We start from the raw sequence: 17,236 nt of genomic DNA, 5'->3' as shown, positions 1-17,236 counted from the left end.
CTTGTAATTCACAGCTTCCTTTATGTCACCACCGAGACAGTGCGAAGGTTACAATGCGCGTGTCGTCTCCTTGTGCTTCTCAAAGGGATGTGTGTACACAGTACAGACACCAGGGGGAGTCCAACTCTTTATACAGGCAAAGGCATTCAGAGACGGGGTGGGGCGGAATGGGGAGAATTCGAGGTGGGAGGATGATTCTCAGAGACAAGAGGGGATGGGGTGGAGACAAACAGGGTGAGAGGAAGGTATATACAGAGATATAGCAATATAGAGTCTGTATCTTATAGAAATAGAAAATGCAGACGAGATTGCCAGGAGAAGCAAATGAAGCTGGGGAAGAGGAGCGTTCCATAAGAAAATTTATGGATGTGGCCCTCTGCAAAGGCCTCTGAGAGAGAAGCCAGGGAGGTCAGGCTCCAGGACCCCGCTCCCTGAGCTGGAAGCTAACCAGCCAGGTCTTTTATCGGATGGAGAAGAGGGCTGCCTCTGAGAATTTCTCTCCAGCTGCTTGGAGGTGGAGGTGACTTACAGATATGGGGATGTGGCCTACAGCACCAGGGCCACATGGAGGCCTCACTCTACTTCTTCAGGAAATTCTGTACCCCCCATGATTCCATATGATTGAGGGAGCAGAACTGGGCATTTAGTTCTTACCTGGAGACCGGGGCTTGTGGGGAGTCAGTGGGCTGAGAGTCTCTTAAGGCTAGGGAAGCCCCCTCACTAGTGCTCTCCCTTAAGGTACATTCTCTGGTTTGGGGTCAAATTTCAGACTCTAGAGATCCCCTCCACCCCTCACTAGGAGGGGGCTTTGGTGACTGGTGGCAGCAGAATGTAGGCGAACACTCAGATGACAGATAGCCAGACAGACAGAATTCAGTTTGGAGCTAGGGGAGGCAGCATGGAGCAGAGAGGGGCAGCCTGAGGTCTCGGCTGGATCTCTCTCTTTCTCTCTTTATATTAGTTTAACTTTGTTAAAATAAAAAGGTGGGATGGAGGCAGGGAGAGGACTACTGTGAAGACCTTTCTCACCAGACGAGGGAACCGCTGCATAGAGCGCAGTTGAGTCCCCAGGGTCGATGGGGGCAGCTGGGGGCCCCTTGTTCTTCCAGCCCTCCCCACCTAGGCCTTTGGTACAGTGGCCTGCGGGGGCTTAGCAGGTAAAGTCCTCAAATGTGCCTCGGGCGGGATGGTGAGGTAGGATGTTGGCAGCATAAGTCATTCCGGCAGGATGTCCCCGGAGGCTCTCGCAGGGATTCTAGCGAAGGGAAACGAGACAGGGACAGGTTACAGAAGGGGCTGCAGATAGACAGGTATAAACAGGTGGCGGTGGCGTGGAGACGGGGTTGGGGGAAGGGGCAGGCCAGAGGACACCCCGTGCCTTGCTCCCTCACGTGTCTTTTGACGTCGTCCAGGCTGAGGGCCACACCCTTATCTGCGCTGCTCCTCTTGGGCTCCTTCTGGCATTTCCCTCGTCTACACAACCGGTGCTTAATGACCTGGGAGAGGTCGGGCAGGTTGGGTGGACGGGAACCCCCAACCCTGTGTGGCCCTGCCCAGCTCTGCCCCCCTTACCTCATAGGCATAGTCAAAGAGTTCCAGCACGGTGAGGATGCTGGCCCCGATGAACAGCCCCATCTGGCCCCCGATGTCACCTGCGGGGTCAGGTAGGAAAAGTTAATGGGCTCAGGACACTTGACAGCGGAGAGGTGATGAGGCTCAATAGGACTGGGGCAGGCCAGCCATGTTTGCAGAGATTTGCATCTTGAGGTACAAGGGTCAGAAAACCAGACTCTGGCAGGATTTTTATTCTCTATGCTTTTCTGTATTTTCCTACCTTTCCAAACGAATTCTCTTTCCCTCCCTCCCTCTCTCTCTCTCTCTCTCTCTCTCTCTCTCTCTCTCTCTCGCTCTCTTGCTCTCTCTCTCTCTCTCTCTCTCTCTCTCTCTCTCTTTTGATTTTTTTCATGGCTGTTTCTCTGTAGCTTTGGTGCCTGTCCTGGAACTAGCTCTTGTAGACCATGCTGGCCTCGAACTCACAGAAAATGAATTCTTTACAAAATGTACTACTTGCTTAGCATCCGGTCCACTTCCAAGGACGTGAAAGTTTCCGCTCCTGTCTCCCAACCCCTTTCTCTGACCTACTTGCTTGTCTTTTCTACTTTGTCCTAAGAGAAGACCCTGCCCCTTTACTTCACTTCATGCTACACTAGAGGGAAAGGACCCTGGGAATGGGGCAGGAGTTGGGTAGGAGGGGATGCATCATGTCCTAGGCACAGGAGGGGACTGGTTCTGCTCACAACCTCACCCAAGAGCCCTGCGATCTCATAGGCCTTTTTCTGCTCGATGGTCTCATAGTTGAGGACTTCAAAGAAAATGTCCAGCACCAGGATGTTCTCCCTGTGCAGGGGGGAGAGGAGGAGAGCTAGGTTCAAGTCATATCTCTGCCCCTTACCAGACAGGCGATCTTCGCATGTTAACTTCTCCGAGGTTGTTTCCATATTCCCAGATGAGCGCCTGCCTTCTAGAGGCGCTGCGGGGATTGAATTAAATGACGCGTATGAAAAGACACATCGCATGCTGGCAAGTGGGAGGTGATCCCAGTTACAGCAGGGAAGATGGGGCGAGGAGAGGGGGAGGAGCGCTTGCCTCACGTATGCCAGCTTGATCTCCCCCCACAACCCACTCTCTTTGGTTGCTTCTTGGGCCGTGCGTGAATTCTCTCAGCTCCCTTGTGCCTGTGAGACTCAAGTTCTCATCCCTCTCCAGGTCTTGCACAAGGGCCCTGCCCTGCATAGGAGTCCTTACCCTATGTACTGCTCAGATTTGTTGAACTTCTTGGCCAGGTACTTGGCTGAGGCTTTGCTGGGAATCTTGACCATGGACAGCTCCTTGCCATAGCGTGTCAGGTTGCAGGGCATTTCACACACGCAGTATTCCTGGTCTTTCTCCACTAGGAAGTCTGTGCCCATGCAAGAGGCACTAGTTGAGTGGTGTTCTTCTGCCAGCACCTTCCCAATATGGACATCCTGGCCCTGCCCAGAGGATCCCTGGCATCCCTTCTCTTTCACCTCAGCCCTGTGTCTACCCTTAGTTGATCTTCACCCAACCTCCCTGCAGATACATTTCATCTTATGTGATTTCCCTCAGGGTTCTCAAGAACCAACCACAGGGACCTTTGCAGCATTTAGAGGCTGCTGCGCAGAGGAGTTCACCCTTGACCTTAGTCCCCTGTGCATGAGGCAGACAGCACTTTCTTCCCTCCCTCTTAGTGTCCCAGGTCAGAGGTGCTCACCCAGGGCAGGATCTGCACATTCCTTGTACTGCTCTGGAGTGCAGTATGGGGCATCCCCTACAAAGGAGAGAAGATGGTGGGACAGGTGGAGATTAAAGGGGTCTTGTGGTGGCATGGTACTGTGTAAGGAGGAAGGTGGGTCTGCAGGACTAGCCACCCCTGCTACCCTGGAAGTCACCTACTCTGACAGTCCACCCTTCCTGTAGACATAGGCAGGAACTGAGAGACAGGAGCCAGAAAGATAAAAAATGGAGTGACCTGGGACCAGGGGTAGGGAGGCCAATACAGATGGGACACAGACGAGGAGCCACGCAGCCTGAGACAGCCCAGGACTGTGCTTGGAATCTCGGGGCCTGACCTGGCATGTGCACCATACGGCAGTTGCAGTTTTCCACCAGGTAACGTGTCTCACAATCGATGCGGCAGGCAGTGATGCTGTAGGAGTCGAAGAAATCCGAGTCCATGGTGACAGCATTGCAGGTGCCCCAGGGTGAGGGCAGGTAGATGAGCTGCTGGGAGAGCCGGGGAGCTGGGGAAGTGTGGGGACTTCTCCCGGACTCACCCTAACGGACTCCTCGGGCAAGATACGGGACTCAGGAGTCATATCCCTGCACCTCTAAAGGGCTTAGAGTTCATAGACTATTCCTTCCATTCTTGATCATCCCTTTTTTCCTCTCTCTCTCTCTCTCTCTCTCTCTGTGTGTGTGTGTGTGTGTGTGTGTTGTATACCTGAGTGTGTTGTATACATGAGTATGGCTGTGCCCCCATGCATATCTCAGAAGGAGAAGTAGATATTGGATGGGTTCCTCTATTTCTCTCTACCTGTGGTTTTCAAGGCAGGATCTCTTACTTGAACCAGGGGCTTATTGGCCAGATAGTCCTGAGGTTCCACCTGTCTCTGCACCCCCAGCCCAGAACTGGGGTTACAGGTGTGCACCACCTTGATTTTTACACGGGTGTTAGGGATCTCAGTTAAAGTCCCCATGCTTGTATAATAAACACTACCCATTGAGCCATCTTCCCAGTTCCCCAGAACCCCATCTTGACTCCTCAGCACAACCCCAGAAGTAGTCTCCTGCAGCCCCCTCACCCTCTGCTCCTGGCAAGACACAAAAGTCTGGAAGCCTGGGGCCACGCCGAAGCCCAGCTGGTCGATGAAAGGAGGTTCATCCTGGCTGTGGATCTGCACTTTGATGCCTGCTTCGAAGGAGGTCTCGTCTGTAAAGATGAAGGCAGGTGGGTCAGGAGAATTTGAGTCCCCAGGGCATCCAGGCCTGGGACATCACACCTCCCCGGCATGGACTTGGAGAGCAGGCTGCGGGGTCCCCGCATACTTCCAGCCTCTGCGTCGACAGCTCCGTGGTGCTCCAGTGACTGCTGCATCCTGCATCCTGCACACGTCTTTTCTTACCTGGTGTCTGCAGTGTACCTCGGTGTTTCAGATTATTTTTCCTGGAGTGCCAGTCTCAGCCACTCTCCATTTCTCCTCAACCCTTTCTCCCCTCTCCCCATCTCCCTGCCCCTGTGTCCCCTGAGACCAGACAGGCAGGCAGCCCAGGAAGAGAGGGAGTTAATTTATAGTGAGCGGCGGCCACTGCCGGAAGAGGATGATGACTGGTTACCGAGGAGAGTAACTGAACCGGGGAGGGGGAGCCAGGGAAGTCACACCAGGGCAAAGACAGCAGTGGAGAGGTCTCAGGAGAAAGGGGAAGAGTCTGAGTCTGGCCTCTGGGCCACACAGTGGAGCTCTAGTTGAGTCTGGGGCCAGAGGGGTTCAGGGAGGGGGTTCTGGAGCAGGGAAACATACCAGTCTCTCCCCACACAGGCAGGTATTCATCTTGCTGTATGTCCAGCATGATCTCCAGGCCATTACCAGTCCCGCCTTTCATGGTCTTCAGCCTCGGCCGCCCATCTTGGCCTGAGTTGAATGTGTAACACTTTCCATAACGTGTGAAGACCTGGTGGAAGGCAGTCGAGGGCATGAGAGTCCTAACAGCCAGATGAGCATCTGGCTGGGTTTAACTAGCGGGAACCACAGGGGGGAGGAACAGCCCGGGGAGGGAGGAATACTGATCCCTCTCCTTGCCTCTCTGTGACACTGGCAGTGGCTTAGACCATCCAAGATCATAACTCTTGCCCAGACTCCCTTTGTGCTCCTTCAGCCTAGAGGTGATAACAGTTTCCTACTATTACTAGCTACATTGGCTTATGGCTTCCTTAATCTTGCACACAGCTTTACGGACAGCCCCTTTGTTAAAGTCTTTTCAACTGAACTATCAAGGGACGATCTTTTTCTTGCTAGGACCCTAACATATGCACCTCCGTCACCATGATCCTATAACTGCCAGACTGCTGAGGCCTTCTGAAATAGATCTTTAGATCCTCACTTTGGAATTTCAACCTCCTGAACTAGAAATCCTCCCAAGACCTTCCTCTGCACCTAAGCCCCTAAAGCTAAGCCCTCTAGTTTCTTCCCACGACCAGCTTCTCATGTCCGCCATTGCTCCATTATCACTAGAACCTGAAAGCAGACCCAGTTGCCTTGCCAAAAACCAAACTTACTCGAGCATATCACCTCCTCCCCCAGGATTCAAGACCGAGTACCAAGGTAAGGCATGTTGGGGTGCTCAGTCCCAAGGTGAGCTCTAAGGACCTCAAAGCAGATACCTCCCTTGTTAGGTGATCCTGTATCTTCTGCCCCCGCTCATGCCCAGTGGCCAAAACCACCAGGTCACAATCATTTCAGGGACTGAGATGACACCCATGTTCACCTACATGGTAGGGCATAGAGGGGTGGGTGTGGAGAAAGGTCAGGCATCTGAAATCTGCAGGGGACCAGAGAGGAGTGCAAGTCAAACTGGGGAGATGGTGGACGGCACGTGGTCCCTTAACTAGGAAGTCCCTCCACCTCCGGGTGAGGAGAGCAATGGGGAAAGGTGATATTTTCTAATGATAGCTTCCTCCAGGAAGAAAGTCCTGGCCACTTAATCAGAGCTGGGAACATGGGCTGTGACTTAGAAGAGTCCTAGCTTCACAGACAGATGGATCTCTCTCTCTTTCTCTCTCTCTCTCCCTCTTACACACACACACACACACACACACACACACACACACACACACACACACACACACCACGTAGCTGGTAGGGGATCAACTCCCATAGGGAAGAGCACAGGAGACACACACACTCAATGTCCCTCTTTCTCACACACACACATATACACACAATCTCTCTCTCTCTCTCTCTCTCTCTCTCTCTCTCTCCCTCTCTCTAACACACACACACACACACACACACACACACACGCCCCTGGCAGAGGGAGAACACAGGCGACAAGGTAACAATGCAATGAGGTCCCTGCTATGACATCTGCTGACATGGTGTTGGGGTGAAGGTGGGGCTGTCTCCATCTGCGATCCCCTTCTGCACCTCTAAAGACTAGGTGACCCCCCCCCCACTATCACTCCAGGGATAACAATCAACACTGGTCAGACATAGCTACCCTCCCCTCCCCACCATCAGAGACTAACTTTACAGTTCAGGCAAGGTTCTGGAGCCGTGCTGGACCAGGAAGAGATCAGGTGGAGAGCAGATGAGACTAGAGGATATTCTAGGCATCAGAGCGCAGAGCGGCAGCTAATTACTGATGGGGACAGATTTCAAGACACAACTAGGAAGACTCCAGACTCTGGGATCCCAGGTGAGCTCTGACCCAGATCAGGCAGGGTTACCAGGCCCAGGGGCTGATGGCCAGAGAGTGCTATGGCATATTCTCTTGGGGGTTATGCTAAGCATGGGCCCCACTCACCACTGAGAAGTTGTGGGGACCACAGGGGCCTCCGCAGTAGGAACAATAGAGCAGCATGTCCTCCAGCCGGTGGCAGGAGCGATTGTAGAACCGATGGAGATTAAAGGGCTCCCCAGAGAAAGCCTCTGGCCCGGGTGGAGCAAGGGGTACCCCGGGATCATCACTTTCATCCAGCCCTAGCATGGGGGCCAGGTAGAGCAAGTCAGGGTAGCTGAGCTGGGACAACCGGACAGCATTGGTGTTACAGAATGTGACCGCAGGGAAGACCAGCTCTGTGGTGGCCACCTCATCTAGCAAAGTCACATGCGGGTAGCTGAGGTAATAAGCGACTCGGTCCCCTACCTGGCACAGGAAGGCACCCAGTGCTATGACAAAGGCCACTGCCCACAGGGCCTGCCTTGGCCCTGGGCCCCCTTCCACAAAGACATGGTTGGCACCATGGAGGGTACAGCTGTTGGCAAAGGTCACCAAGTCCCTAGGCAAGTCCCCCTCATCAAGCTCCCTCTTGACTGCCTCTTTCTCCTTCTCCTCCTCTTCCTCTTCGGATTCTGAGCTGTCCTGCTGCTGCCGGTGGTGGTGAGGACCCCAGATGTCCCCCATGGGTCCTGGGGCCTCCTTCTCAGAGGAGAATGACACAGAGCAGAAGATCTGAATGGGCATCTTCTCGGCGGCGGGAGGAAGGTGCCTGAGGCAAGGAGATGGACTTCTGGTGTAGTCCAGCAGGGCCAGCTACCGCACCCTTTGGCAGGCCTTCGCTCGCCCCGCTGTTTGTCCTTCCCCACCAGAGCCTCTGTGGCAGTGTGGTGGAGCTGGGGCAGGGCATGGGAGGAGGACCAGACTGCCGTGCTATGGAGGGCGGCGTCTGTGCTGATGAATAATTGATGGGAGTGGGAAGGGAGGCTGCGGGGAGGAGACAAGACCTTTGTCTGACACTGGCTCCAGTGCCAAGAGGGTTTTAAGCAAAGTAAGAACCCTGGGAAAGTCTGGGGCTTGGTGCCCTCTCCTCAGGTGAGGTGACACCCAATGTGGTCGGTCCCTTCCTCCCATTGCCAGGATGACCTCGGTTCTGCCCTCTTGCGGGACACCGTGCTTACTCTTTCCTCCAACTGTTCCCTCAGTTTCCCGATCCCAATTGTGCCTTCTCTCTTCTCACACGACCTAGATCTTCTGGGCTACCCAAGCCTCAGACCCTCCATAGGTACTCTCTAATTCCTCTCCACCCATAATCACTCAAGCTGTTTCCTTAACCCCACATCTCCCAGTCTTCCTCTGGTCACTGTAATTATTCCTTTGACACTGTTACGGTCTGTCCAGTTACTGGGCCCAACTTGCTTTCACTCCCCCAGAGCCCTGGATAGCCCTGCAGTCACTCCCTTGACCCACCAGTTCCCACCAGCTCCCTTTCTCCCCTGACCTACAGCTCTATTTTAGGCCCACATCCCTCCCCAAGCTCATCACACTTAGGGCTCATTCCCTCCCCCACCTTTTTTGTGGCTTGTGAGGCAGCCCAGGTTCCATTAGCAGAAATCTTCACTGACCACAGACTCATTTCTGACCAGTTCCGGGCACTGGGGAGGGACTCTTCAAGCCAACGGCAGGCACACTTCTAACCCTTCCACAAATTGTCCTCCCCCACTTAAAAACAAAAACTCACCCAGTTTAAAAAAGGAGTGTGAGAAGTTCTCTCCAGTGGGTGGAAGAATTGTGACTGGTGTGGAGACAGAGGTCCTAGGTGGGAGAAGTGCTGGGAACCAACCCTCAGTCCTGTGGCTCCCTCAGGTCCCTACTCTCAGACTCCTTACTCCCTCCCTCCCCGTGCCCTGATTGCCCAGGGCCACTAGTTGAGGAACTTGAGCTACCAGCCTAGTGGCTAGGGCCAAGAAGGTGACCTAGGAGAGGAAGGGGAGGACGGGGGACAGGGGAAGCAGATTTACTCCTTCTCAGCACTGCCAAGCGTAGTTTGAGGCTGAACAAGTCTCCCTGGGCCTTCCCACTCCCCACCCTCTGTCCTGCTTGCAGGAGAGCCCCTGGGGTGTGTTGGGGTGAGAGGCTTTACTGCAAGGATGCAAAGCCCCAGAAGAAAAAGCCTGAGGCTTGGCCGCTCTCCAGCCTTCCACTGCCCTCTGACATACCTCAGTTCCTTTTGTTTTTCCTTCTGAATGACAGACAGCCTCCCAATTAGTCTCCCAGTTTCCCTTGTCCCTGCTGTCAGTTTACGTCATGTGACCATGCACGTTTCCCTACTTAACACTCTTCATCAGCAATGATGGACCTGTGGACAGAGAGCCCTGCACCCTGCACCTCACTTCTGACACTGCCCCCAATCCAGCATCCAGTCACCAGAAGCCTCCCAGACGTATTAGGCTCATCCACAGCCCCAGGACGTTCGATTAGCTCCTACTCATTTTTTTTCTCGTCTTTTTTATTTTATGTATTATTATCGTTTGTGTGAGCATGGGAGTCTGGTGGTCAGAAGACAACTTTCAGAAACCAATTTTCTTTTTGCATACTGGACTTTCAGAATCAGACTCAAAGTGGTGGCGCACAACTTTAATTCCAGTGCTTGGGAGGCAGAGGCAGGTGATCTCTGTGAGTTTGAGGCCAGCCTGGTCTACAAGAGCTAGTTCTAGGACAGGCTCCAAAGCTAAAGAGAAACCTTGTCTTGAAAAACAAAAAACCAAAACAAACCAAAAAAGAAAAGAAAAAGAAAATCAGACTCAAACCATTGGGTTCTGTGCTTTTATCTGCTGAGACATCTTGCTGGCCCTGATGACATCACTATCATTATTATTACCATTATTATTGTTGTCGTTGGTATTTTCAACGTGGTCTCACTATGTAGACCAGGCTGGCCTGAAATATATTATGTAGACCAGGCTGGCCTTGAGCTCACAGAGATCCAACTGTCTCTGCCTCCCAAGTGCTGAGATTAAAGGTACACCACCTGTCTGGTCCCTCTGATCTATTATTTATTATTTAATGCCTATGGGTCTTTTGCCTGCATATGGGATTATACACCACAGTGTGTGCAACACTAAGAAGGTCAGAAGGGGGTGTTGGATCCCCTGAAACTGGAGTCACAGACCACTGGAAGCTGGTCGAGAGCCACTATGTGGGTGCTGGGAATAGACCAAGCTGCTCTTCATGCTGAGCCGGCTCCCCAGCCCCAGCCGTCTGGTCTTCCTAAACAGACAGACTCTCCCTGTGCTGTGCCTGAACCCCTGGGCTCTTCATCCTTCCGTCCCACCTCCCAAGCAGCTGGGTTATGGGCCCTAGCGACTATGCCCAGCTCCCCACTTCCTTTTCAATACCCTATTCATATATTCCCCACAATGAGAAGTCTTCCCTGACTCCACAGGGCACAATGCCCGCCCAGGGCTCAGATATAAGGGTCCAATCTCTACGCAAGGCATTCCAGATGTGAGGTGATCCACAGCTCCTTAAGTGCGGAGCCTGTGAGAGGGAACAATCGAGGTAGAGAGGCTACGTCAAGGAAAAAGAAATGAGAAAAGACTAAGCATGTGAGAGTGGACAGGCAAGATGGCTGCAGGGAAGGAGCTTGCTGACGAGCCTGGGCACCTGAGTTCGAGCCCTAGACCTCATGCAGTGGGACGAGAAAACTGACTTCCGCAAGTTGTCCCCTGAGCTCTACAGTGCACACCCACACACAAACTAGATAGACAGACAGATAGAGAGATGGTAGATAGATGATAGATAGATCAATAGATAGATGATAGATAGATAGATAGATAGATGATATATAAATGGATCAATAGATATATGACAGATAGATGATATATAGATAGATCAATAGATAGATGATAGATAGATGATGGATAGATAGATAGACAGACAGACAGACAGACAGACAGATAGATAGATGGGATACAAAACAAAACCCCACGAAAGTAACTGGGCATGAAGAAAGAGATCAGCCACCTTCAACTGTTGTCCTCTCCCAAACAAATCCATGGATTCTCTTCCTGTCTGCTGCCTCAAGGGCATCTTTTTCCTTTTGCCGGTTTGGCCTGGGTTCTCAGGGGACAGGGCCTGCTCTGTTGCCCTTCCTCAGGGCAGTTTCAGAGGTTAGTCCTTGGCTTGTGGGGTGTTGGCTGAGGTTGACCACTGATGCCTGTATGTCTCTTGATCACTAGAGGGCACTGTCTCCCTCCTTCAGGCATGCTGGAGGTGAATGTACTTGGCTTCACAAAGAGGAAATTAAGGCAGGGAGAGCGACAGGCTGAGTCCCCACCAGAGAGGAGGCTGTGAAGGGCTCAGCAGTTTCAGAGGACAGTGAAGTTGAAATAATTCCTCCCCACAATTTCTGCACCAAGACTCACCATGCACTCCTACACGGCAACACACAGGCACAATACAGGTACGCAACACATACACACAGGCACACGCAATGCTCACTCAGTGCGCAGGTGTGCACGCACACACTCACACACATGTTCATGCACAGGCATGTGCACACATACACACACACATGCTTGTGCACAGGCACATATGTGCATGCATGCACGCACACGCTCACATCCCTACACTTTCCCCGTCAGGCATCACATCAGGCCCCTGAGAGACAATCAGGTGCACACAAACATAGACTGACACCTAATTCTGTGCCCTCTGGGCCCACATCTAGCTCAGTTGTGGAGGGCTTGTGGGCTGAGGTCCTGGACTCAGTCCCTTGAATCACATACTCAGATGTGCTAGCAGGAGGATCAGAAGTTCAAGGTCATTCTCAGCTGCATACTGGATTTAAGACCACCATGAAAGACATGAGACCCTGTTTCAAAATGAATACATAGCTGGACCTGGTCACACACACCTTTAGTCCCAGCTGGCAGACCTCTGAGTTTGAAGCCAGCCTGGTCTACACAGCAAGTTCTTGGCCAGCCAGGGCTACATAGTGGTATGCGTATGTATATGTGTGCACTCTTGTCCATGTGTCCCAGCACAGACACCAGAAATTAATGGTGGATGTTCTATAACTCTCCACCTTATATAGAAATAAATATGCATCAATGAGTAATCAATCTTGGGGCTCTCCATCCATGGATGAACCCCTTCCCTGTGTCCTTCCTCACCAATGTTCCTCTCCAGCTGTGCATGCTAACTAAATGCTTTCTTACTTTCTAAATTTCATCTCCCTCACATCTGGACGTTTGGTGATTTTCAGATAATAACTCATGGGTTCATTCCACAGCCTTAACCTCATCACCATTTCACAAGCCGGTCCCGGCCCACAAGGGCTTACGTGATGGCTCAATAGGTGAATGAAGTGTTTGGTGTGCAGGAACAAGAACCTGAGTTCAGATCCACAGTACTGGGTCCTAGATAATTTGTCAGGTCCAGGTCCAGTGAGAAAGTCTGTCTCCAAACATAAACAAACAAATGAAGGGGCCGCAGAGACGGCTCGGCAGGCACAAGCACTGGATGCTCTCTCAGAGAACCTGGGTTTTGTTCCCAGCACCCACGTGGCAGCTCACAAGTGGCTATAATTCCAGTTCCAGGAAATTTTAAACCCCCTTACATGGTACATAGACATACATGTAAAATACAAATGTACATAGTAAAATAGAATAAATTACTCCAAATAAATAAATGGAGAATGATAGGAGAGGGCATCCAGCAATGACCTCTGGCTTTCACACAGGCACACATGGGCAAGTGTGCTTACCTATGTGTATGCATACCACACACACACACACACACACACACACACACACACACACCTACACTTGTAAAGTGAGCCACAGCAACCAATTCAAGTCTCCTAATGAGAAAGTAATAAAATTAGAGCTGGGTGTGGTGGTGCACACCTTTAATCCCAGCACTTTAATACTTTATTCCCAGGACGTAGAGGCAAGTGGATCTCTGTGAGTTCAAGGCCAGCCTGGTCTACGTAGTAAGTTCCAGAACAGCCACAGCAAATAGTGATGTTTGAAGGGCAACAGAAATAAGCTCTCTGCATCTGTCACTCGGTCACTGTCTCCATCCCTCTGACATCCCGGGCCCTGTGTGTGTTTCAAACAGAGAAGAGTGAGGACAGATTTGCTCGGAATGGGAGACCAAGGCACCTGGCCTTGCGAGACTCCTGGTCCAATAGTAACGTATGATCTCTGTTGAAGGATATGAAATAATCAAAGCTAGGTTTTGGCTGGGTGGTCGTACAAGCTGTAATTCCAGCACTTGGAAGGCTGCAACAGGAAGATGAGTTTGTGGCCATCCTTGGCTACACAGTGAGTTTCAGGCTACCCTGGACTACATGAGATCCTGTCTCAAAAACAAGCAAACCAGAAAGAAAGAGAGGGAGCGGGGATGAGAGAGTATGAATGAAGCTGCAGATCTTAGCAGGCAAGTGGGGGAGCTGGGGTATCAGATGGTCTGCACACCTGGTGGGGTGGTGCTCCAGAGCAGACATACAGGTGAAGGACTTGTTTGAGAAGTGAGGATACGAGTTTGGTTCTGCATGCTGGTTTTTGTGTTGCTGTTTTTTGAGACAGGGTTCCTCTGTAGCTTTGAAGCCTATCTGGAACTCTCGAACACAGATCCGCCTGCCTCTGGCTCCCGAGTGCTGGGGTTAAAGGTGTGCACCACCCCCGGCTGACCTTCCTGCTGGTGTTTAGGAGCCCTAAGGCCATCTGAGTCGAGATGCTAAGTGGAAAAGTGGAGTTGCTGTTGGGAGGGGAGAGCTGGCCTGAGACAGAAGCTGGCAGCCAGCGGAGTGTACATGGTAATTGAAGTCAGGAGTGGAGGTGCGGCTGCCCAAGAATAGAATGTAAAGTTTAAAAAAAGATAGAAAGAAAGGAAAAGAAACTTGATTTGGCAGTATCCACTAAAGCTAAATAGAATCCCACCTTATGACTTAACCACAGCCCTACTTCTGTACCCAAGGGGAACGAGTATACGTGTCAACCAAAAACCAGGAACAAGAATGTTCACAGTCGCTCTATTTATAGCAGTCCCAACTGGTGACAACCCGAATGTCTAGCAATAGTAGAGTGGCTGAAGAAATCGCATTCTATTAATATATAGGATAACACACAGCACTGAAACAGAAATGGCTACACACAACATGACTGACTCGCACGTGTGCAAAAGTAGATGGAGGGTATGAACAACTCCAGGACGCTTAAGAGAAGTGAGACTTGACCAGGTGGTGGTGGCGCACGCCTTTAATCCCAGCACTTGGGAGACAGAGGCAGGCGGATCTCTGTGAGTTTGAGGCCAGTCTGGTCTACAAAGCAAGTTCCAGGACAGCTGAACTGTTGCCCAGAGAAACCATGTCTTGGAAAAAAGAAAGGAAGGAGGGAAGGAAGGAAGGGAGAGAGGGAGGGAGGGAGGGAAGGAGGGAGGGAGGAAGGTAGGAAGGTAAAACTGCTAGAACAGTGGCAGGCTCATATGGGGTGGTACTGACCTGAAGGAATCACCTGAGGTGTTGGAAACGTTTGTGTCAAAGAGAATAGATACCAAGGTAGTACGTACTGTTACATTGTAAGATATGCCAGGGTAACATTCTTCAAGCTATGCCTTTAAATTATATCCTTATGATTCATTTATTTATTTTTTAAATATTTTTTATGGTTACTTAGCTTTATGTTATGTGCATTGATGTGAAGGTGTCAGATCTCCTGCAACTGGATCTTCAGACAGTTGTGAGTTGCCATGTGGGTGCTGGGAATTGAACCCAGGTCCTCTGGAAGAGCAGTCCGTGCTCTTAACCACTGAGCCATCTCTCCAGCCCCTATCCTTATGATTTAAAAGAAGAATAAAATCACAGACTGGGCCTTGAGTGCAGACAATGCCAAGTAGCAGAGATTGAACTGGCAAAGGAACAGAGAAGTGGCTAGACACAAGAGGCAAGCCGAGACTGCGATCAGGAAACAATGGCTCAGAAACAGGTAGGGTCAATTCTTTGCTATTGTTTGTTGCAGCTCTGGGGAATCAAGCTTTGCCCCCAGCCCCTTAGAGGTTTATTTGTTTATTTATTTTGTTGTTTTCTTTTTTGTTTTGATTTGTAAAGACTCTTCTCAGACTAGTCTTGAACTCGCTATGTAGCTGAGGTTAATATTTAACTCTCGATCCTCTTGGGGATTTGAACTCTTGATTTTCCCACTTCTGTCTTCCAAGAACTGGGATTATGAGAATGTGTCACTATTCCCACCTTTCCATCCCCAACCCCCGTCTTGAGACAGTGTATCACATGTATCCCTGCTGCTTTTAAACTAATTATGTAGGGAAGTATGACCTTGAACGTCTGATCCTCCTACCTCCACCTCCAGAGTACTGGGACCACAGGAACAAACCACTGTAACCTGTTATGCAGGGTTGGAGAGAAGCAAGAGCTTTATGGAAGCACTAGCCCAGTCCTCTACCGATGAAATGGTCCCCACTTTTTCCTCTGCTGGGTTGAATGAGAATGGCCCCCATATGCTCATACCTTTGAATACTTGGTCCCCAGTTGGTGGAACTGTTTGGGAAGCATTAGGAGGTGTGGCTTTGTTGGAGGAGGTATGCCACTGGGGGCAAGCTTTGAAGTTTCAAAAATCTATGCCATTCCCCCAGTTAGCTATCATTGCTTGTGGATCAAGATGTGAGTTCTTAGCTCCTTCTCCAGTGCCATGCTGTCTGCCTGCTGTCATGCTCCCCCTCATGATGGTCATGGACTCTAACCCTCTGGAACCATGAGCCCTAAACTAAATGCTTTCTTTTATAAGCTGCCTGGTCATGTTGTCTTATTTTGGCAATAAAAAAAATAATTGTGCTAATTGGACCAAGTGAGCAAGAGATAGCAACTACTTTGGACTTGTAACACATATGTGCACAAGAGGATGGGAAGTAAATTCAACCAAAACTCGAGGGCCTTCTATCTCAGTGAAATTTCTATGAGTCCAGAAGTGTGGGGCATGATTCCTTCTAAGGTGAAGGGTAAGTTACTGCATCTGGCCTCTCCCACCACCAAGAAAGAAGCTCAATATATAAGGGGCCTGTGTTACTCTGGCCCACACACCAAGGCTCAGAAAACTGCTAGCCTTGACGGGCTCTGGGACAGGAAAAGGCTCTTCAACAGGTTCAAGCTGCTGTACAGGCTGCTCTGCCACTTGGACCATATGATTCAGCAGACCTGATGGTACTTGAGGTATTAGTAGTCAATAAGAACGCTGTTGGAGGGGCTGGGGAGTTGGCTCAGTGGTTAAGAGCACTAACTGCCCTTCCATAGGATCTGGGTTCAATTCCCAGCACCCACATGGCAGATCACAACTGCTTGTAAGTCCGGTTCCACTCTCACACAGGCATACATACAGGCAAAACACCAATGCACATAGAACAACATTAAATAAAAGCTTTAAAAAAAGAGTGCTGTTTGAGCCTTTGCAGGCCCCATAGGTGGATTACAGAGGAGACTCCATTTCTGGTACCGATTTCTGCCTTAGGTCTTTCCTATTGCTGTGATAAGAAAATATGACTGAGACAACTTACAAAAGAAAGCTTTAATTTGGGACTCACTGTTCCAGGAGGTTGGAGTCCAGGGCCATCATGGCAGGGAACATGGCAGGCAGATGTGGTGCCGAAGAAGGAGCTGAGTATTTATATCTTCGTTTACAAGCATACAAGCATGAGGCAGTGATGGCTAACTGGGAATAGCATGGGTCTTAGAAGCCTCAAAGTCCACCCACAGTGGTGCAACTCCTCCAACATGGCCACACCTCCTAATCCTTCCCTAACAGTTCCACCAACCAGGGACCAAGTATTCAAATATATGAACATATGGGTATCATTCTCATACAAACCCCACATTCTGCTTTGTTTTCTGAGACAGGATCTCATTGGGTAGTCCAGGCGAACTTAGAACTTGCACTCCTCTTGCCTCAGTTTCCTGAGTATCTGGATCTATAGGCCACCACATATGGCTTGGCTCAACAGTTTTGAAAGCTATTGAAGATGAAGAATAAAGCATGCCTGGCAGCAGTAGTGCAGGCCTTTAATCCCATCACTTGAGAAGCAGAGGCAGGTGGATCTCTGTGAGTTTGAGACCAGCCTGGTCTACAAGAGATAGCTCCAGGACAGCTAGGACTATTAGAGAGAGAAACCCTATCTCAAAACACCAGGAGGAGGAGGAGGAGGAGGA

General features: G+C 50.7%; 1 protein-coding gene across 4 annotated transcripts in view; it reads right to left on the bottom strand.

Annotated features, from left to right (window-relative positions):
- Position 1: 1 nt before the first annotated feature.
- Positions 2 to 17,236, bottom strand: part of Asic1 (acid sensing ion channel subunit 1) — a 28,701-nt gene continuing 11,466 nt past the window's right edge. The window contains exons 1-10 of one of the 4 annotated variants that reach the window (XM_085678582.2): positions 7,102 to 7,901; positions 5,100 to 5,250; positions 4,383 to 4,510; positions 3,651 to 3,804; positions 3,293 to 3,349; positions 2,806 to 2,959; positions 2,306 to 2,397; positions 1,573 to 1,652; positions 1,392 to 1,496; positions 2 to 1,255 (exon numbers count right to left, since the gene is read on the bottom strand). In XM_085678582.2, the coding sequence (XP_085534708.1) occupies positions 1,151 to 1,255; positions 1,392 to 1,496; positions 1,573 to 1,652; positions 2,306 to 2,397; positions 2,806 to 2,959; positions 3,293 to 3,349; positions 3,651 to 3,804; positions 4,383 to 4,510; positions 5,100 to 5,250; positions 7,102 to 7,761 (1,686 nt within the window). In that variant the 5' untranslated portion in view covers positions 7,762 to 7,901 and the 3' untranslated portion in view covers positions 2 to 1,150. Of the gene's footprint in view, positions 1,256 to 1,391; positions 1,497 to 1,572; positions 1,653 to 2,305; positions 2,398 to 2,805; positions 2,960 to 3,292; positions 3,350 to 3,650; positions 3,805 to 4,382; positions 4,511 to 5,099; positions 5,251 to 7,101; positions 7,902 to 17,236 lie in introns of those variants that run through there. The other 3 variants (XM_048444583.3, XM_087899281.1, XM_087899282.1) reach the window with 3 other exon arrangements.

The sequence above is a fragment of the Myodes glareolus genome, chromosome 19 (assembly GCF_982192425.1).
Source record: "Myodes glareolus chromosome 19, mMyoGla1.1, whole genome shotgun sequence".
NCBI classification, from domain to species: domain Eukaryota; kingdom Metazoa; phylum Chordata; class Mammalia; order Rodentia; family Cricetidae; genus Myodes; species Myodes glareolus.
The sequence above is the reverse complement of the archived record's forward strand: the minus strand, read 5'-3'. Positions and strand labels throughout refer to the sequence as shown.